The 24,076-nt window shown below is 43.3% G+C and overlaps 1 protein-coding gene across 3 annotated transcripts in view; it reads right to left on the bottom strand.

Moving 5' to 3' along the window:
- Positions 1-1,983: 1,983 nt before the first annotated feature.
- NCBP3 (nuclear cap binding subunit 3) overlaps positions 1,984-24,076 on the bottom strand; it is a 33,470-nt gene continuing 11,377 nt past the window's right edge. The window contains exons 4-15 of one of the 3 annotated variants that reach the window (XM_032270046.1): positions 18,639-18,764; positions 15,776-15,904; positions 15,446-15,522; positions 14,642-14,750; positions 11,852-11,951; positions 11,125-11,251; positions 11,010-11,013; positions 8,220-8,529; positions 6,396-6,550; positions 4,626-4,787; positions 3,389-3,551; positions 1,984-2,922 (exon numbers count right to left, since the gene is read on the bottom strand). In XM_032270046.1, coding sequence (XP_032125937.1) covers positions 2,814-2,922; positions 3,389-3,551; positions 4,626-4,787; positions 6,396-6,550; positions 8,220-8,529; positions 11,010-11,013; positions 11,125-11,251; positions 11,852-11,951; positions 14,642-14,750; positions 15,446-15,522; positions 15,776-15,904; positions 18,639-18,764 — 1,571 coding nt within the window. In that variant the 3' untranslated portion in view covers positions 1,984-2,813. Of the gene's footprint in view, positions 3,552-4,625; positions 4,788-6,395; positions 6,551-8,219; positions 8,530-11,009; positions 11,014-11,124; positions 11,252-11,851; positions 11,952-14,641; positions 14,751-15,445; positions 15,523-15,775; positions 15,905-18,638; positions 18,765-24,076 lie in introns of all 3 variants that reach the window. The other 2 variants (XM_032270047.1, XM_032270048.1) reach the window with 2 other exon arrangements.

Genomic DNA, 24,076 nt, shown 5'->3' with positions numbered 1-24,076 from the left:
CACTCCAGCCTGGGTAACGAGAGTGAAACTCCATCTCAAAAAAAAAAAAAAAAAAAAAAAAATACATACATATATATAGCCCAAAAGTAGAAACAACTCAAATGCCCGTTGACCGATGAATGAATAAAAACAAATGTGGTGTGCTCATAAAATGAACTATTATTTGGCAATTTTAAAAAATGAAATAATGATATACGCTATGACATGGATGAACCTCAAAAATATGTTAAGAAGCCAGTCACAGATAGACACATGGTGGATTCCGTTTACGTGAACTGTCCGGAACAGCAGATCCACAGAGAGAAAGAGCAGCGGCGGCCAGAGGCTAACAGGGAGGGATGGGGAGTGCTGCTAATGCACTCAGGGTTCCTTTGGGTGAGATCAATGTTTTCAAGTTGATGACAGTGCTGGGCCACCAGTCTGTAAATACACTCAAAGTCACTGAAGTGTACACTGCAAATAACTGAACTGTATGCAGATTACCTCTAAATTAAGCTGGTAACAAGGGTTTGTCCTGGCTGCAGCATGCAGAATGGAGGCAGGATGGAGGCAGGGCAGAGAGCAGTGACGGGCTGCTACACAAATGGAGCTGGAAAGGACAGTGGCTGAACTGTGGGGAGGGAGTCACAGGACCAGACTACAAGGGGCCAGAGGAGAAGACTGCATCCTGTCGTGGGCGCCACGAGTTCTCCGGGGCACCTGGCAACTCTCCAAAGAGGAGAGTGGGAACAAATGAGGTACTGCAACTATCAGGCAGCACAGATGTGCTTAAAATCTCCTACACGGAAGACTAAGAGGAACACAGAAAGTGTGTCGCCCACGGGCGTGGGGAGTGTCCAGGATAAAGGCACGCCAAGCTGCGTGCCAGGGGACTGTGCTGACTGTCCATCCTCCCTCCTAAACGCCAAAGGAAAGGCCTCGTCGTTCAGGGCACACTCAAGATGTTGCAAGATCTGCATGACTGAGAGTGGGCTGGAGAGTTAAGAGGCCAAGAAGGCCAATCGCTCCCAGAAGTCAAATCTTTAAAGCTGCCTTTCTGGGTTCTCTGCATGTCTGTGAAAACTGTAAGGCTGCTGAAGTGCGCATTTTTCTTGGTTAGGGCAAAGACCCAGTTTTGACTGCACACCACCTCCTTCCAGAACGTCTTTGCTCATCTCCAGAAGGAGACTGATGAGTGCAGAAAGGCCATGGGACAAATGGAACTGGACTGCTGGTGGAAAACCAAAAGGCAAGTCTGTGAAGGAGCAGATTCCAAACCCTGCAGAGACTGGCAGCTGGGACCATGACCACAAGACATCCTGGCCCCATTAGAAGAAGCAGAGACTGTACTGGGATGGGAATAAGCACCTGGCCACACTTCACGCATGCCCTCCGACACCTCCTCGATGCTTCCTCCACCTTCAATAGTAATTAGTGCCGGCCAGCCACTGCCGCCACAGCTAGGGAAGAGGAAAACACCCTTGAGACGCGCCAACAAAGCCGGGAGTTCTGGTACCAGCACGCTCAACTGCTAAATGGGAACATGGAGGCGCAGGTCCATGGAGCAGAGCCAGCGTGGGCATCCAGGGCTCTGCACTTCTCACTCTACCAACTCCTCAAACCCTGGCCTTTCCTAAGAACCTGGCTCTCAGGCGTGTGCTTCACAGGGAAAGAAAAGGTGAAGAATCTCAGATGCCTAAGTCTCAACTGGCAGAGAAACCAGGATCATCTCTTTCCTAGAAAAGAAACTGAAACTGATCATGGTTATATGCTGTCATCTCTCTAAATGGAGGGGAAAAGCAGGTTAACCAACAAAACATGGGGCGACAGGGTTTTAGCTGCAGCTCTCCAATCTTACAGCCCTTTACTTCCTTTATTACCAACAGTGCGTGGCATTCATTCGCGCCACAGTAATCAACTATCAGTGTGACCAGTAGCTCAGCCAAGCAAGGATCCCGGCTGCACCACGTGCAGAACAGCCCAGGCAGCTGAAGAGCTGAGATGTCGCAAACACGACCAGGCTTATCACCGTCTCTGCCTCCCATGGTCCAGCAAACCGAGGCCAAACACCATTTCCTAAAACTGCAGAGGAGTCCAAAATTAAATACTACCAAACAAAAAGCAGACAGGAAGACGAAATAATCTACCTCCTCCTCATGGAAAAATAATCTGAAAGGAGTTTAAAAATACACGAACTAAAATTTTTATAACTATTATCTGCCAATTTTGAAGAAGTCTTCGGGTGCCACAACTGGGGGACAGGAAGAATAAATATCAATGTATAACTTCTAGAGTGATAATAAACAACGGGACCCCATCTCGGATGGATGGCGTTTTTTCCCTGCTGTAGCCAAAAAGCAAGCTGAACTCTATGTACAACAGACAGACTATACACTTAGGAGCATTTAAAAATAAGAAGACTCCTCTCTGCCTTCTTCCAAAGAATAGAATATATATTTAACAGCACAAAAGAAGACACCACTTGAGCTTCCCCTTTAGCCAACAGGAAGAATTTCCACATATAAAAATTAAAAATTTAAACTTTTAAATCATTCGTGTTTTAAACGTAATACAGACTTATAAATTGTTCAACATTAACCCATAATCCCACCCCTAGCACAAAAATCAACCCCAAATCCAGAAGTCACAGGTTTTTGTTCCTAAAAATCCCATAGCACTGAACTTGATCTTCACATCAGGCTGACAGCAAGTAAGAGGCCTGTAACATGAGCAATCCCGAGGGTGGAACGGAAGCACAATCAATGCTGCGTCTCTGATCTACCTGGCGGCACTGGTGCACCTCTGAGGTCAGGTCCATGAGATTCGCCCCCACACTAGGGCCCCGGAAGGGTGAGCTGGCCGCTTCCCTCATCTTCCCCCTCGAAGGATGTCCAATAAGCACCTGGGAATTGACTTTTCTTGGGAAAAGGGTGCTGGTAACAGCTGTCAGGGCCAAGGCAATAGTGAGAAGTTCAGTTCTCTGCTCTTTGGATGAACTGTGTAAAACATTTCTTTTAAAAGACACAATGTTAAAAATATTAAGAAAAATGTCTACAAAATCTGGAGGGCTGCCTTTTTCTCAAAGGGTAAAGCCTGTGGGGTGGTGGGAAAAGAATCGAGGGCCCAGAACTACAACTCTGCAGCGAGATAGAGATGCCCTTGAAAACGTGTCACATTCTTAAGATGCCTTGCCGAAGCAGCAAGAGCTGAGGGTGACTGTGTGAGCAGGGGCGAGAGGGCGCCGGCTCCTGGGCTCCTGCGGGGGAGGTTGCTACTGCGCCCCACCCCGTGCCCGAATGTCAGGCTTTAGGGCAGCTGCCACAGGCCCCGGGGGCATCAGGACTCTGCCTCTGAACCAGAGCTGCTTTCCCGACTAACTTCAATCTGGAGAGATGGTAAGTTATCTAACCGGCTCTTCTTTTGGTGAGACTGCTCTTTCTCCTTAATCAGAGCCCCCCACGCCCTTTGCAGCTCGGAGTCGTCTTCCTCGGCGCCAGGTGGCCTGTGATCCCCTTTCTTCGTATTCTTTTCTTTGGTCTTGGGTGCAGATCCTAAGCGAGTCCATAAATTACCTGTTTGGATGACATGACATTTCAGTTTTGCAGTCAGCGCTAAGAACCAGGGTAGTACCAAGAGGGCAGTGGCACTGTCAACCCCTGATGTGCAGGAAACACCAGCAGTCTGTGGTGCCTGCCAGCACGGTGCAGCCTTGGGAAGGTCATCTCATTTCCCGGGGGCAGCCCCTGCCTGCAAACAGAGGGATCTGGACTCTGCAGGGGATTCTCACTGTGCGGGGCCGGTCCTGTCACCAGACACACGGGATCACCTGAGAGGCTGTTTCCTCCTGCTCCTGCCCTTCCCTGCTGAGACATGCCCCTGTGTGCCAATCCTTTCTGCCGGGAGTAGGCCATTCCCAGATCCTTCCAGCTCCAACATTCTACAAATCAATGGGCCTACTGCACTGCAACATTTCAGAAATTCTGCCCACTATCCATTCATTTTTGAAATACATTTTATGAAAATTTCACAGGAGAAATGCGTGTTTAGATTTTGTGGACAGCCACATTATAAGGCAGTTAAAAGTGGTTTCTGTTTTTGTTTTTTGAGACAGGGTCTTGCTCTGTTGCCCAGGCTGAAGTGCAGGCACCCACCACCACACCTGGCTAACTTCTGTATTTTTAGTAGAGACGGGGTTTCACCACATTGGTCAGGCTGGTCTCAAACTCCTGACCTCAAGTGATCCACCCGCCTCGGCCTCCCAAAGTGCTGGGATTACAGGCATGAGGCACCGTGCTTGGCCTACAAGTTTTATTTATAAGATGATAAAATGTGGGAAATGACATGATGAAATGCTATATGAAAAAAGCAGGATTTGTATGTGGACAAAGATCGGAATAGCTCACATGAAACTAAAAAGGATCTGTGCCACACAGAAGGAACCAGAGCATGCTATTTTTTTTCCATTTTCTAAGCGTTCCTTACTGTTGGGATGCTGATGCTGATGATGACCTTAAAGGAAAAGGAATCATCGCTTATGTTTGGCATGTGCTGTTTCTTGCCTTCTGATAAGAAGGTATTTCTACAATACACCACTGTCCTCTGCCCTCACTGAACTCCCCATCCCATCAATGTTAAGTGTTACCAACCTGATTTCCTCTCCCGAGTATCGGCGTAGAGGCCTTTAATATCTTGCCTGGGAACGCCTAGCCTGCTATGAACATCAGAAGAGGGCTCTCTCCGAACCACTGGGTTACTACTAAAAGCCTTTTCTGGAGAATACGGTCTTTTTCCTAACCGCTGGCGTATATCTGAAAGCAGAGAAAGTACAACAGTCACAGTGTATGTGCCTTACTCTTGGCACCATCTGCCTGAGACCTCTAAAGGATCTGCCACCAGCTCTCCCTAAGTGAGGACACAGGGCCTGACAAGCAGGCTGCTATGTATCTTTCCTTTGTCATCAGTCTGGATTTCCCTAGGAAAATTCGGACATAGGTGCTGTCAGGGGGAAAATCTTCAATTGATTGCTCCAGAGCTAAATTTTTGAAGAAACAATCTCTCTCTCTTTTTTTTTTTTTTTTTAGCAGATTCAAGCAGACTAAATAATTTACAAAAATTTCAGCTAACAGAAGAATCCTGTGAGCTCCCTGAGAGCAGAAGGCACAATCTGTGAACATATAAGTAGTTCCCAATAAAGACACTGGCAACCAGCAAAAGCAAAGGATAAAAATTTGTTTTTCCCTCCATCCCCTCAGAAGTCTGCCTGTCCCCTTGCGTTCCCTCTAACAACGACAGCAACAGCCGAAACACATTTGTCGGCGAGACCTTGTGCTGAGGCCTCATCTCTAACTTCTCTCGGAGAGCAGCACCCCGGCCTCTGCTCGCTCAGGCCCGAGCCCCTTCCTCCAGCACTTCCTAGCCCTGAGTCTTCCTTCACAGGACTTCCTGTTCTTTATCCATTGTCTCCGCTGACCTAGCTCAGGCTCCTGGTACTGATTTAATTCTCCACCCCACCCCACTGCACCCTCCAGTTATCTCTCTAACATAGATCTAAGACCAGGTTACTTCCTATCTAAAAAAATCAGGTTTGCCAACAAAGATGCTGCCCTTCTGAGGCCGCGCTCTAAAGCTACTTTCTCTAAGAGCCTTTCACAATCTCCTTAGTAGATCGGCAATGGCTGTGTGTCTCCTCCAAAGACCTCTCACGCTCCTAAGCACCCAGCCCTGCCTCAGACACATGGCAGGTTTGGCTAAACACCCGCTGAATGAGTGTTTGCACGTACCAATGATCTAGTGTAAACTCTTAACCATTCAGACTACTGCCCAGCTTAATTTCCATTATTCTTGTATATAAAGTATGCCAATGTCATACAGAGTAAAATATGGCTGGCGCAACTCATCCATGGGCTCCACATCTACAGATTCAACCAACTGCGGACCGAATATATTTGGGAAAAAAAAATAAGACATAACAGTCCAGCAAAAAGAAATACAGGATAAGAATTTATACTGTATTAGGTATTATAAATAATCTAGAGATGACTTAAAAGTATCTGAGAGGGTGTGTGTAGGTTACAGGCAGATAATATGTCACTTTAAGGGACTTAAGCATCAATGGATTTTGGTATCTGCAGATTTCGGTATCTGTAGGGGTGCAGGGAGTCCCAGAAACAGACCCCCAGAAATACCAAGGAACGACTGTAATTATTTGGAATAACAATATTTAAAACTAGTTTTGCAAAAGTCTGATTACTTTTCATTTCCTGAAATTCCAACACCTAGCCCAAAATCTAGACATGATGAGCCAGGACAGCGAAATGAGTTCACAAATGGCGTAGTTTACCCAAGAACTCAACTCTGCCCCAGTCTGCTTTCTGGAGCTCAGAATATAGCCCAGAAACACAGCTGAAGAACAATACCTGATTTAGTGTTGCTGACTGGTGGCCGTGGACGCGAGTGCTGGCGTTTTTCATCTAACAGATGTCGGACATCCGCGAATTTCTCAGGTGGTGGTTTGTTACCAATTCGGTTTTTGATATTGCTTGAAGATACACTATCTGCCCTCATGGAGTTCCTTTAAAAAGGGGGTAGGACAGGGCACAGTTAACCAACTTCAGCTCTGAGACGAGGCCCAAACAACAATCTCATGCTTTGGAGGACACAATTTAAGAAATTCAATTTAATATGGCCAACATTCATTACAAATCCATAAACTTACAATTATTTGCTTATGGAAACCATGAGCTACCTGCTATAAAGAGCCTGGTCTGGGTGAGCAGGTTTTCGAATGTGGTTTCCACACGTGTATGTGCTATCACAGAGCACGAGACTACCAGTCTCCCTCTCCTGGGACAGATGTTAAGTAGAGGCCTACAAAGAGACTGGGGCTTCCGCTCACCCATGCTGTGATTTGGCTGTAGTCAACACACAGTGTAGTCTACAGTCACTCTCTTTAAAGGGCAGACTTCTCTTTCAAAAAGATATGCTACCATGCTAGGTAACAGCACGGTTCCGGTGGCATTCTCTACCAGAAAGTTCTCTGAAAACTAAAAATAAGAGTGTGAACAAGGCCATACAAACAAATCAGCTTGAATGGTCTTTTCTCCTCCCCACAAACATCCCGAGAACACGTGAGATAAAGCATCTCTAGACTTTAACCCTTGAATTGTGGATTCTGCCCGCACAGAATCTGCTCACTCCTAGTAGTCATCAAAGACATGCACACTGAAATAACTAATTCGTTTTTGTTCATGAAACTAGCTAACATTAGAAAGAATGGTAATAGCTAAGGCTGGTGAGCATGTAGGTAATAGTGGTAATGTGTGTGATTAAAACCCTTCTGGAAAACAATTTAGCAATACTTACCACCTTTTAAAACATGTATATTGTTTTACATAATAACTGGACTTTGAAGAATTTATCTAGTTAGTGCAACAGTAAGAAAATAGAAACCTAAAGTCCATCAAAAAGGAATTAGTTAAATAAATCATGATACTTTCTTTTTTTTTTTTTTTTTTTTTTTTGAGACGGAGTTTCGCTCTTGTTACCCAGGCTGGAGTGCAATGGCGCGATCTCGGCTCACCGCAACCTCCGTCTCCTGGGTTCAGGCAATTCTCCTGCCTCAGCCTCCTCAGTAGCTGGGATTACAGGCACGCGCCACCATGCCCAGCTAATTTTTTTATTTTTAGTAGAGACGGGGTTTCACCATGTTGACCAGGATGGTCTCGATCTCTTGACCTCGTGATCCACCCGCCTCAGCCTCCCAAAGTGCTGGGATTACAGGCTTGAGCCACCGCGCCCGGCAATCATGATACTTTCAATGGACTACATACAGTTGAAAAAAATAACAATGTCTATAAAGTGAAAAATGCACAATGCAAAACTATAAATGGCATAACCCCATTTTTATAAGAAATATACTTTCATACAAATATATCTATAGTTTTTCCATGTACCATACACACATACACACAGCTGAAAGGTTATCCACCCAGCTGTGAACAGTGTTACTGTCAGGAAAGAATGGGAATACAGGTGATTTTCACTTTCTACATTGTCTATAGCTTTTATAACAAGAATCGCTGCTTATATAGAGGAAACACTGGATGTGTTTATTAAACTCCTACAAGGGACTGACATCAGAATAGATGAAAGACATTATAAAATTAGGAGGAATTAAGAAGAAGTCACATTAGTATTTAAAATCAAATGAAAAGCTGGCATTGATAAAACAAAGTTTTTACCTAATGTTTTTCAACTGAGATTCCACTTCATCAGCATACATAGTCATTTTCATGCTCTTCTTTGGGGAAGGAGTGGAAATCATTTTCAGTTCCAGATCATAGTCCATTTCGTCTGAGTCCGAGCTGCTGGCACTGGACCGCCTGGATGCGCTCCGCTCTCGGGACTGCTTGAGAGCCGGGAGCTCCTCGTGGTACTCCACCACCACTCTGTCATCTGCATCCATGTCCTGGTCTTCCTCCTCCTCCTCCTCCTCCTCTTCCTCCTCCTCCTCCTCCTCTTCAATGGGTTCCTCAGGCACATTCACTAGTCCTGAAGAAATTTAATCAGAAAACATTAGGAAAAGCACTAAAATTAAGAAGTATGATTTTCTACTCTACATCGGTGACCTTTTTAAAGACGGGGCTCCCATCCCTGACATTTTATAAGAGCACGATCTGTAATAGTGCTGACGGACATTACTCTGATACTGTTAACAGGAGCATGGCTAGGTAAAGTATGATGTAGCAACCTAATCAAATATCATAAAGTCACTTAAAATACACTGATCCATTATTCACAGTTTTTGTATTTGCAAATTTGCCAAATTTATTTGTAACTCCAAAATCAACACTCGCAATGCTTCAGTGGTCGTTTGCTGACACGCACAGAATGGCAAAAAGCTCCGAGTCAGACACGCACACTCCCAGCTGAGGTCAAACAAAGCAACACTCTGCCTTCTTGTTTCATCTCATGCTGTAAACAAGTGTCTGTTTCAGTCTGCCGCTAGCCACATTTTTCACACTTCTGCACTTGCTCCTAGTGATTTCACTGCTTAAAACTGCCCCCAGTGTTCTGCTCAAGTGCTGCCTGGTGCTCCTAGATGCAACCAGGCTGTGATGGGCGGTGTTCAGCGTGAGTTTTAGGGCTACTGGCTATGAATTCAATGTTAAATAAGGTGTCTTTAAACAGAAACACATATAACAAGGTACCATATTGATCCACTGACAAAAATGATGTGACCAGAGGCTATGCACGATTCAGTATTTGCTAATTCCGTATTCACAGTGACTTTATAGAACATAAGTCCCATGAATAATGAAAATCAATGGGAAAATACAATAAACAAAAGCAGCAGAATAGAAAGTATACGTTCACAAGAGTTAACTATTTATTATGAAAATAGACAAATGGGGCCGGGCGCGGTGGCTCGAGCCTGTAATCCCAGCACTGTGGGAGGCCGAGGCGGGTGGATCACGAGGTCAAGAGATCGAGACCATCCTGGTCAACATGGTGAAACCCCGTCTCTACTAAAAATACAAAAAATTAGCTGGACATGGTGGCACGTGCCTGTAATCCCAGCGACTCAGGAGGCTGGGGCAGGAGAATTGCCTGAACCCGGGAGGCGGAGGTTGCGGTGAGCCGAGATCGTGCCATTGCACTCCAGCCTGGGTAACAAGAGCGAAACTCCGTCTCAAAAAAAAAAAAAAAAAGAAAATAGACAAATGGGAAAAATGTGAGATGAACTCAGTTATCATACAAGGTACTAGAAATGGGCAACTTCCTTTTTAATTTCCTTAATATGTACATAAAAACTGTATGATGAAAATATTTATAGTCAGTAAAACTGGAAACGCGTAACAGTGTAACAGAAAAGTATGTGTATTATTATTGTTGTTGTCGTTGTTGTTGTTATTTTGAGACAAGGTGTTGCTCTGTCGCCCAGGTTGGAACACAGTAACACCATCTTGTCTCACTGCAGCCTTGACCTCCCAGGCTCAGGCAATCTCAGCCTCCCAAGTAGACCATGCCTGGTCCGGCTACTTTTTTATTCTTTTGTAAAGACAAGGTCTCACTATGTTGCCCAGGCTCGTCTCAAGCTCCTGGTTTCAAGTGATCCTCCTGCCTCGGCCTCCCAAAGTGCTGGGATTATAGGTTGAGCCACTGTTCCCAGCCTAAGTGTATTATTAATATGTAGATCTCAAATAAACAATGTTGTATATACACATTGAATAAAATGTCTAGACTTTATCCCTTTCTGTCCCCATTACAATCAATGTGTGTGTATGTGATTCTGTATGCTGACTTGACAAGTTCTATTATGCATGTAGAAGAGTCCACGTATTAGGCTCAAAATAAGAACAATTCATTATAAAACATAATTAAAATGGTTCTTTTACAAATAAGCACCAAAAAAGGAGAAAGAAACCCACTTTTCTGATATTTCCCTTTTCTGAGGCATTCACATGCACAAACCAACAAGCACAAAGCACTCAACACAGCAGCCTATTTTTATTACAGAAAAAGAAAAATACAATCAGTTTATATGACAAAATAATTGTAAAAATTATTTCCAGCCGGGCGTGTTAACTCACGCCTGTAATCCCAGCACTTTCAGAGGCCAAGGAGGGCAGATCACAAGGCCGAGGAGGGCGGATCGAGACCAGCCTGGCCAACATGGTGAAACCCATTTCTACTAAAAATACAAAAATTAGCTGGGCGTGGTGGTGCACGCCTGTAGTCCCAGCTACTCAGGAGGCTAAGGCAGGAGAATCACTTGAACCCAAGAGGCAGAGGTTGCAGGGAGCCAAGATCATGCCACTGCACTCCAGCCTGGGCGACAGAGCGAGACTCCGTCTAAAAATAAAACAAAATTGTTTTCATGCAGCTGTTGATATTAATAGTTGAAAAATTAGGATCCTAAAAAAAGGTTTAATTTTCCCTGTGTCACATTTGGCCTTTTTGATAGAACAGCTTTTATAAAATCATTTGATCTCTTTGGGCAACTTAAAATTAACTGTGACTTGACTTACTTTCCTATATGTTGGCAGAGGGTGAGGGCAAGGAAGAGAGGATGATAAAGTTTGGAACCTTAAAAGATTGTATTAAGAATAAAAATATGATTTCAGGAGCCAAACATGTGTCTACCCAAGAGCTGAGCAGGCAACTACCAGAATGCCGATGTTTATACGACGTCAAGCCAACGTCATCCCCAATCAGGGCTCTCTTCTTGATCACGTCCCGCTGAATACGACGGGAATGATATCTTCGCTTCCTGCAAGAATGCCAAAATAAGCATACAATCAAAAACTAACAGGAAGGACCTTGAAATCCACTAGCCCATTTCTTTCTTTCTTTCTTTTTTTTGTGATGGAGTCTCTCACCGTCTCCCAGGCTGAAGTGCAGTGGCTATCTCAGCTCGCTGCAACCTCCGCCTCCCGAGTTGAAGCAATTCTTCTGCCTCAGCCTCCTGAGTAGGTGGGACTACAGGTGTGCGCCATCACGCCTGGCCCATTTTTGTATTTTGAGTAGAGACAGGGTTTCACCATGTTGGCCAGGCTGGTCTAGAACTCCTGACCTCAAGTGATCCATTCGCCTCGGACTCCCAAAGTGCTGGGATTACAGGCGTGGGACACTGCATCTGGCCTCACTAATTCACTTCAACTACACACTTGACAGAATGTTAGGTACTAAAAGAGATATTTTCAATGTAACTAAAACTCAACATTCCCCATCATTTACCACATTTAAGAATCTTGAATTCTTCCCTCATCTCCTTCCAGTCTACACGGGGTTTAGACATTTCACCACAGAATACTAACTGAAGGATTAAGAAAAACTTAAATACTTTTGCATTTTAAGGTTTTGGGCTCACCATGAATTGCTAAGAATTCCTTTCATGCCTCCGTAATTTGGATTCCCGTATTTCATGTAATACTGACTTCTTCTGGCTGCTCCAAGTTCCTTTTTGTCATCTAAAAATTAATTATAATAGTTACCCAGGATTTCCTGTGAGTGTGAAGGCAATGTTGAATGTTTTCTGTTGTTTTTTTTTTTTTCTTAATGATTTCCATAGCTGGAATCAGATCAGCGCAATTTGCAAACAAACAGGAAAAATCCACTACCAAATTCACACTCTGAATGCCCACCACCACAGTTGAGTGTAGAGTGGATAAAGCCGAATACAGAGACAAACAAGGTTACAACTCTGTTTTGGAGCCAAATGACTTAACGGGGAAATAAAAATAAACAATACAAGACACAAGGTTCCAAGAGGCATAAAGAGCTTTAGGTCATTGCAGGTACTCAGGAATCAAAAAGGCTTTCTCAAAATGGCATTTTTGCTACCCCATGAAAGGTGATACTCACTTCTGAATAACAACACGCCAACAACACAGAATCAGGATGAAGGAAACAGAGTGTATATAATTCCATATATTTGGTAAATCATTTTTTCCAGCTTACTGTGTTTCTCAAAATGGCTTAAAGAAAACGGCCTCGTACTATACATCTAGAATGTACTCAATCGACCACTCAAGTGAGTAAATGTGGTATATTTGTCAAGTTAAAACGTCGGTTAACAGGAAAGAAAGGTGGTCAGTGATGATAAATTTTTGTCCAAAGCAGTAATACAAAGGCCTTCCACGGTTCTTGGATACACTCATAGTAAATAACAAACACCACTGTAAATACACCCAGTGCTGCAGGTAAATGTGACAACACAAACTGGTATGCACAGCCCCCAACCCTGAACCCCTCAAACCATGCCCACCAGCTCCTCGGAGAAATGGCTGATTCCAGATGTGGAGCAGGTAAGATCCAAAATGAGTCTGGAAAAGCAAGATGCTTTGTTGTGCCGTAAAGTAAGAAAGCGCTTAAAGAATCATGGAGTACATCACAACAGCTTGAAGGGGCTCTACTGGCCAAATCCAAGACAATTTGTAAATTAAAATACTCATATTAATGGATGATAACCCACTGAATAAAGAATCCATGATTCTAAATTGATGTAAATAAGCAAACAGGTAAAAACAGAAAGCTCCTCCTTACAGCACCTGTCTACTAGTAAGAAATGATGTAGTCAGAAAGACATCAACACATATTAAAAGCAGGAAATGCTGACGGCAACAGGCTATTTACATGAGCTCAAAGGATCTGCTCATGAAGTTTTTATTTTATTCATTTTTTAAATTTTTGTTGTTGTTGTTGTTGTTGTTTTGAGACGGAGTTTCGTTCTTGTTACCCAGGCTGGAGTGCAATGGCGCGATCTTGGCTCACCGCAACCTCCGCCTCCTGGGTTCAGGCAATTCTCCTGCCTCAGCCTCCCGAGTAGCCGGGACTACAGGCACACGCCACCATGCCCAGCTAATTTTTTGTATTTTTAGTAGAGACAGGGTTTCACCATGTTGACCAGGATGGTCTCGATCTCTTGACCTCGTGATCCACCCGCCTCGGCCTCCCAAAGTGCTGGGATTACAGGCGTGAGCCACCGCGCCCGGCCTCATTTTTTAAATTTTTAAAAATAGGGATGAGGTCTTGCTATGTTGCCTAGGCTGGTCTTGAACCTCTGGACTCAAGTGATCCTCCTGCTTTAGCTTCCCAAAGTGTTGCAATTACAGGCATGAGCCACTGCAACCACCAGCCCATCAATTTTTAAAACACAAATGGAAAAACAGTAACTTTACAGTGGAAAAAATCTAGTGATTATTGCCTTCACCAAGTGAATAAAGTGAACATCCCTAGGAATGGGACGAGTAAGTGTCCCAGGCCTCCTGATATGATGCACTGGAAATGACATGACATCGCTTCCGTGGCATGCCTGCCTCAAATGCACAACCCTAATTCAACCAGGAGGAATCATCAGACACACCCAAACCGGGGACATCCTATAAAACAGTAAGCCTACACTCTTGGAAATTATGGGAGGACAGGAGTTGCTCCAGATTAAGAGAGGCTAAGGAAACGTGACATCCTTAAAGACACTCAGTCCTGGATTGGATCCTAGACCGGGGGGCTGGGTGAGGAATACAGAAGCGACATTACTGGAACAGCTGACAACACTTGAATATGGGCCACGGATGGGATAACAGTGCTCTATTAATGTCAGATTCATTGATTTCGATGAGTGTGCTATGTGTAAGACAATGTTCTTGTTCTCTGGAATACATATTCAAGTATTTAGGGGTGATGAGTTTTTATCTTCAACTAGCTCTCAAAAAAACAGTATTTGTATATGTGTATACATATATACACATACACACACACATTTTTAAACGCCCGCCAAAAGTCACTGTGTGCAAAAAAGTCTTATAAGGCGGGGATCAGAGCTTAATGGTATATTGGCAATGTTCAGGAGGATCCTGCTGCAACAGATTAAAAAGTTTCATTTTAAAGTTTTCATAATTCAGATGTAACTCGCTGAAAACACACGGGGCAAACCAGTTTTAACAGAAAATCACTTACTTTAGCTAGAAGTCACAGAAGTATACAAATATATTCACTTTAAAAGTGCAGCAAGCCCTTATTTCACAAGCAAGAATATTATAGTTTGAAGGGAACTTTGAGATTACTTGATCTAACTTCTACTAAAAAAAAAAAAAAGGATGTCACTCCACAATAAATCATTTTGATTGAAAATACAAAACAATACCAAATAAAAATTTACCTTTTGTGGCAAATCTCATGAATAACCTATTTCCTTTAGCAAGTTTGTTAGCTGGACGAAGATCGTTTCTTAACAAAGACTCCTCTTCTACCTGAGACAACGTGTCCAACTTAAGAAAGAAGAGTATTTTTAATATAAAAATTAAAGTCCTTTCCATATTTCTTCAGTAGACAAGTTACATTAAGAAAAGCATTCTACCTTTAATACGTACAAGCGCTATGGCACCAGTTCCTCTGCAGAATTTCTAACTCAGAGGTTTCCCGCCCACCTTGTCTGAAGGAACAGTCTTTCCTGTTTTCACAGCATCTGTCACCAGCTGACACAGTATTAGGACCTGTGCATCGGGGTATCATCTGTATTCTCCACTAGAATGCAGGCTCCAAGAGGGCCAGGATTTTGTTTTGCTTGAGGCTTTATCCCTGGCACTTAGAATATGGCATATAGTAGGTACTCAGTAAATATTTTTTAAATGAATATATGCTAATATTTCTGACAGCAGTACATATTCCATTAGGAAATATGTCGTTACTTGCTGTTTCTTAATTTTACCAATTAGATAACACTTCAAAATATTTCTCAATAAAACTATTTTCTTTTTTGTAGAAGGATGAGCACTATTCTGGGGTTTCAAGGTAAATTGTTACATCCACATGACCTTAAAGGACAAGCGCCTTGTGCACCCTCAGAAGGTCTCATGGTGAAAGCTAGAGGAAAAACACAACTAAGTCTTTAAGGCTTAAATTAAAAAGACAGTAAGCATTTTTTACAACAGAGCCTGACATCTACCTTTGCCCTATTACTAACCTCTACATCACTTGCGTTCTCGTCTTCAACCTCTCCTTCTTCAGCTTCATCATCATCTGAACTGTCTTCCTGCTTGTCTAACATGGAATGTGAAGGACAAGACAAAACAAGGTAAATGATTTCATATAATGAGATACAGGATGAACTATTTCATATAATTTTGTAAGTCCAGTATTTTCCCCTTTGCTGATGATCTAAAGCATTGTAGATTACTTCAGAACCACCTGGTGATGAGAGGCTACAGCACTCTGCTGAGACACGCACAGCGCACAACGGGACTGCGTGAAGAAGAGGACTTTCAGACCCATGTTCCCTCTTTTGTTCACTTACCTTTTTTACTTTTCTCAGATGACTTGTCCTCACTGGCATCCCTGCTTCTTATCTTATCCTGTGCAGGCAGAGAGCTCATATTGATAAGGGCTCGTGTAGCTGTCATTTCATCCAGCCAAACTACATTACCTGAAATAAAATATAAAAAAAGACGCTACATGGCACGCAAATAGTAAGTTTCCTGAGAGCAGATTCTGCACTGCATTCATCACTATGGCCTCATCTAGCAAAAGATTATCATCAGTAGATATACAAACCAACTAATGAAGAGGACTATGGGCCAGGGACAGTGACTCACGCCTGCAACCCAGTACTTTGGGAGGCCACAGCAGGAGTGAGATCGTCCTGGGCAACGCAGTGAGACCCTGTCTCTACCAAAAATACAAAAATCAGCTGGGCATGGTGGCATGAGCCCGTAGTCCCAGCTGCTCGGGAGGCTGAGGTGGGAAGATGGATTGAGCCCAGGATATTGCGGCTACCACTCAATTCCACAGGATATTGAGGCCAAGGTCATATCACTGCACTCTAGCCTGTGGAACAGAGTGAGGCTTCATCTCAAAAGAAATGAAAAGTTAAAAATAAATAAAAAAGAAAGACAGGAGAAAGAAAGAAAGAAGAGAGAGAAAAAGAAAGAAGGAAGGAAAGAAAGGCGGAAAGGAAAGGAAAAGAGGGAATGGAGAAGGGGGAGGGGGAGGGGGAGGGGAGGGGGAGGGGAGGGAAGGGGAAGGGAAGGGGAAAGAAGAAAGGGCAGACATGGTAGTAAAGCCTCTCTGACGAAATTAGCCTAGAGTTGCATTTCCAAATTGGGTTCTACAAAATAACTTAAGCATTCCATGAAAAAGCGTTGTGTTTATTAACACTATTGGAATAAAACACAGGTAGTTAAATACTTATTATGTATTAGCAGTTCTTGATGATGATCATAGCTGTCAGGTAAGTTTGGATTACCCTTATATACCACTGCCCCCTACAGGGAAGCCCTCTGTCATTCCTTGCTGTCAGGAAATGCTAAATGATGTCCCCCTTCATCACTCCCATTGTAAATCGTGCGTGATGAAGGTATGCACGGCGTAAGTTTAATGGAGGCATGACAGCCAGTTGGCTTTGTAGCAACTAAATTAATGTGCCCCTTTAAGGAAGATAATTTAGCAAGAAAAGGGTTTTGAGAAGTCTTATAGAAAATAAACCACTTTAACTCTGTTTAAAACAGCATTTCTCAAAATTATGTGTCCCCCGTATCTGAGTTTGGGAAATGAAGGTCTGAAGGCTCTCACTTCTGTTACTAACGTGCCATGTGGCCTTAAGCAAATATTTTCCTTCCTCTGTTTCTCAGGTTCTGATATACAAGGTAGGTGAATCAGGTAATTCTGAGGGTCCCAACAATTCTAACGTCCCTTAGCTACAGTTTTAAAAACTTAAATCAGGGTTAGTAAACTAGAATCCTCCGGCAAAATCTAGCCCACCACCTGTTGTTCGTTTATATTTGCACCAGCTTTATTTAGGTATAATTAATGCACAGTAAAGTACACACACCTACCGCCTGTTTTTTTGCTTTGTTTTGTTTGAGACGGACTCTCACTTTGTTGCCCAGGCTGGAGTTCAGTGGTGCTTTCTCAGCTCCCTGCTGCCTCCACCTCCTGGATTCAAGTGATTCTCCTCCTCAGCCTCCTGAGTAGCTGGGATTACAGGTGTGCATCACCACCCCCAGCTAATTTTTATATTTTTAAGTAAAGGCAGGGTTTTGCCACGTTGGCCACACTGGTCTTGAAACTCTTGACCTCAAGTGACCCGCCCACCTTGGCCTCCCAAAGTGCTGGGATTACAGGCGTGAGCCACCGCGCCCGGCCTAGCACCTGTTTTTGTAAATAAAAATCTACTGAAAAAATAAAAATAAAAAAAGGAAAAAAAAGAAAAATCTACTGGAAAACAGCCAGGCTCACAGTTGATGTATGATTTAAAGTTGCTTGCATGCTACCACAGCAGAGCTGAGTAGATGTGACAGAGACCATTAAGCCTACAAAGCCTAAAATGACTGCATTCCAGCCCTTTATAGAAAAAGGTATGTCAATTCCTGATTTGTATAGTGTAAGTTAAACAGAAAGAAAAAAGGAGAAAAATGTTTCACTCAGTCATGTTTCTTCTTTCAATGAACACACTCCATCAACATCTTCCTAAGAGGGCAGCTAAGAAAAGCAGGCTGCTATCTAGGGTGCTACCTAGTAGGTCAGCCAGCTGGCAGCAAGTACAGCCGGACGAGAAGTGAGTCAAGACAAGAAGCCAGCAAAGCAGTAAGCAGAGGTCAGGCCAGACTGACAGCAAGGAGGCGAGTTTACAATGACAGTTAGCCCACAAGTTGGAAAGCTCGTAGGTTAGGGCAAGCAGCTGACATTCTAGAACCCGCAGTTCAAGGCAAGCAGAAATGAGAGGTCTGGTACAGTGTGAAGAGCATTCTGGTCTAGCTGTAGGTCACAGACACAGGCAGAGTCAGAAGGTAGCAATGACAAAGTCCAAGGCCCTGAAAATGCAGCCCCAAGTCTATGTAGTTGGATCCTCTCCTTTATTGGGAAAAGTGAGTGTTAAAGAGGCCTCAGTCAAGTATGCCAGATTCAGATGCCAGTAACCCACCTCCTAGAGTCCTGGTCACCACCTAGGCTGACTTGGAATACTGACGGGGTGTGAGCTGGCAGACTGGTTAGGGCATGCCAGGTTTCGTCGCTGGACAATGTTTTCTCTGCTAGACTAAGAGCAGAAGCTATACATGAATGAGTGGTATGGGCCATAATTTATTCACCATCTCTGATGGCAAGAACGCTTGCAAAATCATCAACAAAAGCATATTCACAGAAAACTCGGGGGTACTTACAGGAGGTATCATCCAACCATTCGATGTGAGCTGGAGGGTATTCTTTAAAATAGGAAAAGACATCCTGGGTGCTCATCTCATCTACTCCACAAATATAGATTGTCTCCAGTCTCACTTTGGGGATTGCTGGAAAGACAAGACACAGAAAAGATGACAGAATTTTCCTACCCACAACTGCACATCCCATCAGTTCTCCTGTCTAATAGTTCAGATAACCTGAGTTTAGGAAGAAATATGCTGAGAGATACTACAATTATTTCAAAAGAGCATGAGACATAACAGTAAGGTAAACTACCTTAATTTTTATCCCTGAACAAGAGCATTAATATAATTCACAACAGACTCAGAAAGATTCAACAAAGGTGTTGATAAATACATGATACCTCTCCTCACATTAATCTGTAGCAATCAGAGCAATATCAAGCTCCACGGGAGTATCTGTTGAAGTTAACTAGCTAATTCTAAAACTCTTAAATGTACGTTAAAAAGAAATGTGCATTACTGGAGACAATTCTGAAAGAGAAAAGATGCTACCCGTGGATACGTCAAAGCACGGAACTAGAGTAAAGAAATTGTACAAGTCAGTTAAAAAAAAGACAATCCAAAATAAAAATGGGCAAAGGGCATCAGTCTGTGGTTTCCATACAAGGAAATACAAAAGGCCAATACACACGTGCAGAGATGGGCTGACTTCACTACCAATCGTTAACACGCGCATTAAAACAAGAAGATGCCAGTTTCCACTGACCAGATTTTACATCTTATTTCCCCACATCTCCGGTACTTGAATGGAGAGATTTCACATCTTATTAGTATGAAATGTTGGCAGGAAGTAGGGGGAAGAGCTACTTCCCCTGCTGGTGGGAGTATGAATTGGCATCGTCACTCAAACTGTAAGTGTCTATTAAAAATGTGATTTTGCACATGCCCTACAGATCTAGAATTTTATTCCTCAGTATTGGCCCTAAATAAACCCAAACATTTGGATTCACAAAGTAGCTCACACAAAGATACTCGCTGCAGCACTATTTCTAATAACCCAGTAGTTCCCAGGGTAATAAATCATGTTTTATCCACATTGTAAAATACTATGTGGTTAAAAAAAAAATGAAATAAATTATATACCACAGAAAGATTCTTTTTTTTTTTTTTTTTTTTTTTGGGACGGAGTTTCGCTCTCGTTACCGAGGCTGGAGTGCAATGGCGCGATCTCGGCTCACCGCAACCTCCGTCTCCTGGGTTCAGGCAATTCTCCTGTCTCAGCCTCCTGAGTCGCTGGGATTACAGGCACGTGCCACCATACCCAGCTGATTTTTTGTATTTTTAGTAGAGACGGGGTTTCACCATGTTGACCAGGATGGTCTCTATCTCTTGACCTTGTGATCCACCTGCCTCGGCCTCCCAAAGTGCTGGGATTACAGGCGTGAGCCACCGCGCCCGGCCCCACAGAAAGATTCTAAGATGCATTACTGAGTGAAAAAACAAGTTGTAAAAAATTACATACATGGTGATGACATTTTTAAAAAACGCACAAAACAAAACATTTACAAAGGGTGCATATTTATGTACGCAAACACCTAGCAAAAGCCAGGCCTCGGATGAGTCACACTGACGACAGCTGTTACTTCTGAGGAGGGAGAAAGGTTCACGACTATGGTCAAAATGGAAACTTAGCCTTATCAGGATTGCATACTTTTTTTTTTTTGAGATGGAGTCACACTCTCTCACCTAGGCTGGAGTACAGTGATGTAATCTCGGCCCACTGCAACCTCCGCCTCCTGGGTTCAAAAGAGATTCTCCTGCCTCAGCCTCCTGAGTAGCTGGGACTCCAGGTGTGCATCACCACACTCGGCTAACTTTTGTATTTTTAGTTAGAGACAGGGTTTAGTAGAGACCATGTTGGCCAGGATGGTCTCTATCTCTTGACCTTGTGATCCGTCTGCCTTGGCCTCCCAAAGTGCTGCGATTACAGGAGCCACTGCGCCTGGCCAACTGCATATTTTTTTACTACATATTTTAAGTACATTATCTCCTTTAATCTTAATTGCAAAGTATGTAACTATATCAATATGAAAAAATAAATTTAAAATACCTATATATCTACTACCTGGCTTTATGCTTAATTCCTTGTAAGAGCTCAGGCACACAGAACATTACATATGAAACTGGGGCCCGTATTACCTCTCTACATTCCTTCTCTCTCTTCCTTCTCTAAGGCAATTCTGTCAAGGAGTGGTTCATGGGTCCAAAAAAAGTAGAAAGCGTGAATAAGACCTACTGTTTAATAGCACAATAGGGTGACTACAGTTAATAATAACTTAATTATAAATTTTTAAATAACATAAAGAGTGTAATTGGATTGTTTGTAACTCAAGGGATAAACGCTTCAGGGGGCTAGGCACTCTGGAAGGCCGAGGAGGGCAGATCACTTGAAGTCAGGAGTTTGAGACCAGCCTGCCCAACACAATGAAACCCCATCTCTACTAAAAATACAAAAAATTAGCCATTCGTGGTGGCGTGTGCCTGTAGCCACAGCTACTTGGGAGGCTGAGGCAGGAGAATCACTTGAAGCCAGGAGGCGGAGGTTGCATTGGGCCAAGATTATGCAACTGCCCTCCAGCCTGGGTTACAGAGCAAGACTTCGTCACAAAAAACAAAAACAAAAACAAAAACAAAAAAAACTTGAGGGGATGGATACCCCATTCTCCACAATGTGCTTATTTCATGTCACATGCCGGTATCGAAACATCTCATGTACCCCATAGATACATATACCTACTATGTACCACAAAAATTAAAAAATAAAATAATAATTTAAAAAAAGAATTTAATGTCCATTACTCCCAGACATGTTTTTATATGCTATTAACAAAATTTTAAAAATATTTAGCCCATGGCTCAAGCCTGTAATCCCAGCACTTTGGGAGGCCGAGGCGGGTGGATCACGAGGTCAAGAGATTGAGACCATCCTGGTCAACATGGTGAAACCCCGTCTCTACTAAAAAAATACAAAAAATTAGCTGGGCATGGTGGCACGTGCCTGTAATCCCAGCTACTCAGGAGGCTGGGGCAGGAGAATTGCCTGAACCCAAGAGACGCGCCATTGCACTCCAGCCTGGGTAACAAGAGCGAAACTCCGTCTCAAAAAAAAAAAAAAAAAAAAAATATTTAGCCCATCTTTCTTCTGCAGATATATGCTACTACTTCTATTAAAACAAACAAAAAAAAATTACAAATTAAAAAATGTGTTTAATAACTTTAAACAGGTAATAATTTTAAATCTCAAAGAGTTAAGAGATGTGTTACCAGGAGCCCATGTAAGTGTGGCCAGACTAATGCAGGTGAGTACTTTCCTGACATCCCAAATTAGACATGATAAAGACACCAAGAAGATGTAGGAATCCAGCCGGGCATGGTGGCTCATGCTTGTAATCCCAGCACTTAGGGGGCTAAGGTGGGAGGACTGCTTGAGCTCAGGAGTTTTCTACAAAAAATTTTTAAAATTAGCTGGGTGTGGCGGTGTGCGGCTGTAGTGCTAGGTATCAGGAGGCTGAGGTGGGAGGATCACTTGAGCCCAGGAGGCTACGGCTGCAATGAGCCATGATCACATGACTGCACTCCAGCCTGAGCAACAGGGTAAGACCTTGTTTCAAAAGGAAAAAACCACCATGCCCAGCTGATTTTTGTAGAGATGGGGTTTCGCCATGTTGCCCAGGCTGGTCTTGAACTCCTGACCTCAAGTGATCTGTCTTGGTCTCCCAAAGCGCTGGGATTGCAGGCATGCACCACTGTACCCAGCGCCTCCATTTTTTTCCTTTTTTTGTATCCTTACCTGCTTCTTTTGAACAGGATTATCCACTGCCTAAGTTTTGAATGTATATGACATTCTCTAAATTAAAATACACATGTGAGGCTGGGTGCAGTGGCTCATGCTCGTAATCCCAGCACCTTAGGAGGCCGAGGTAGGAGGACTTGAGCCCAAGAGTTTGAGACCAGCCTGGGCAACACAGCAAGACCATCTTTATTTTTTAAAAAGAGACAACCGAGGCCAGAAATTTTGTTCCTTACATTCTTTCTCTTTTGCTTTTCAGGATTTCTTCACCTGTAGGTCTGGCTTTAACACTGTAATGTTAAAACAACGTTAGAATGCCCTTGACAATTATTTCTGTCACTTTTTGGTCTTTGTTTCTAGGCTAGTCTCATTTAAGATTAATTTTTTTTAGTCAGATCAACAAGTCTCCTATCTACGTTTTTTCTCCCTCCTCCTCAGTTTGCTTCCTCTACCATCACTCAGGGCCTCCCTGCTTTCTGTTACCTTCTGTGAAACAATCTCTTTGCTTCCCACAGGCTCTTTTTGTTCCAAAATCATGACTTTTAACTCCAAGAACCGAGAAGACCCTTGGACTGAATAAATATTTGTTTTCCATCCTCCATTTAGGCCTCTGTTCACCATTGCACTGCCGGTTATTAATAAGGATTTCCTGGGGTTCCCCAGAAAAGAGAAGGTAGCAAATTTTAGGTGACCACAACTCGCCAAAGCACACATGTGGGAGACAGATGAACTGTGACGAGAATGGCACAAATCTGAACCACTCATGCCAGGCGATACAGTAACATGGAAATGCTGACCACAGACTGACAAGGAAAAAGGAAAAAAGCAGTGTGACTACGAAGGGAAAAACAGAAGTTCATGCCCAGAAGAGATGAGAAAGAAATACACAGAATGTTGACAAGGACTGCGTCTGGGTGGTAGACTGTGGGCTTCCTGTTCTCTCTTCCAAATGTGCTTTGGTGAGCATGAACTGTTTGTAAAAGAGCTGATGAAGAAAAGATTATAGTCCAGCGTGAACAAGCTCATCAAACATGCTGACAGCGGCCGGGCGTGGTGGCTCATGCCTGTAATTCCAGCACCTTGGGAGGCCAAGGCGGGCAGATCACCTGAGGTCGGGAGTTCGAGACCAGCCTGACTAACATGGAAAAACCCCATCTCTACTAAAAATACAAAACTAGCCGGACATGGTGGCGAATGCCTGTAATCACAGCTACTTGGGAGGCTGAGGCAGGAGAACCGCTTGAACCCAGGAGGGAGAGGTTGCGGTGAGCTGAGATCACACCACCGCACTCCAGCCTGGGCAACAAGAGCAAGATTCCATCTCAAAAAGAAAGAAAAAATAAAAGAAAATGCTGACAGCTTTGTTTTTGTAACTGTTTAGAGCAAAACCTGCTTTGGGAAGATGATGGGGAGAAAAAGGCAAAAAGGCAGAACTGTTGACCTATTTTGTCATTCTACTGACAGCTGTCATTAAAGAACAGTGAAAACTCAGGTTAGGTGACAAGACCGTAAGAATTAGTTTTAATAGATTTAAATCTTCTAGTGTAGAATTATATCCCAATGTACTACTCAAACACACAGCTATGATCTCAGAATTAGGTAATAA

Source organism: Sapajus apella, unplaced genomic scaffold (assembly GCF_009761245.1).
Source record: "Sapajus apella isolate SASKATOON/1434 unplaced genomic scaffold, GSC_monkey_1.0 scaffold202, whole genome shotgun sequence".
Classification (NCBI taxonomy): Eukaryota; Metazoa; Chordata; class Mammalia; order Primates; family Cebidae; genus Sapajus; species Sapajus apella.
The sequence above is the reverse complement of the archived record's forward strand: the minus strand, read 5'-3'. Positions and strand labels throughout refer to the sequence as shown.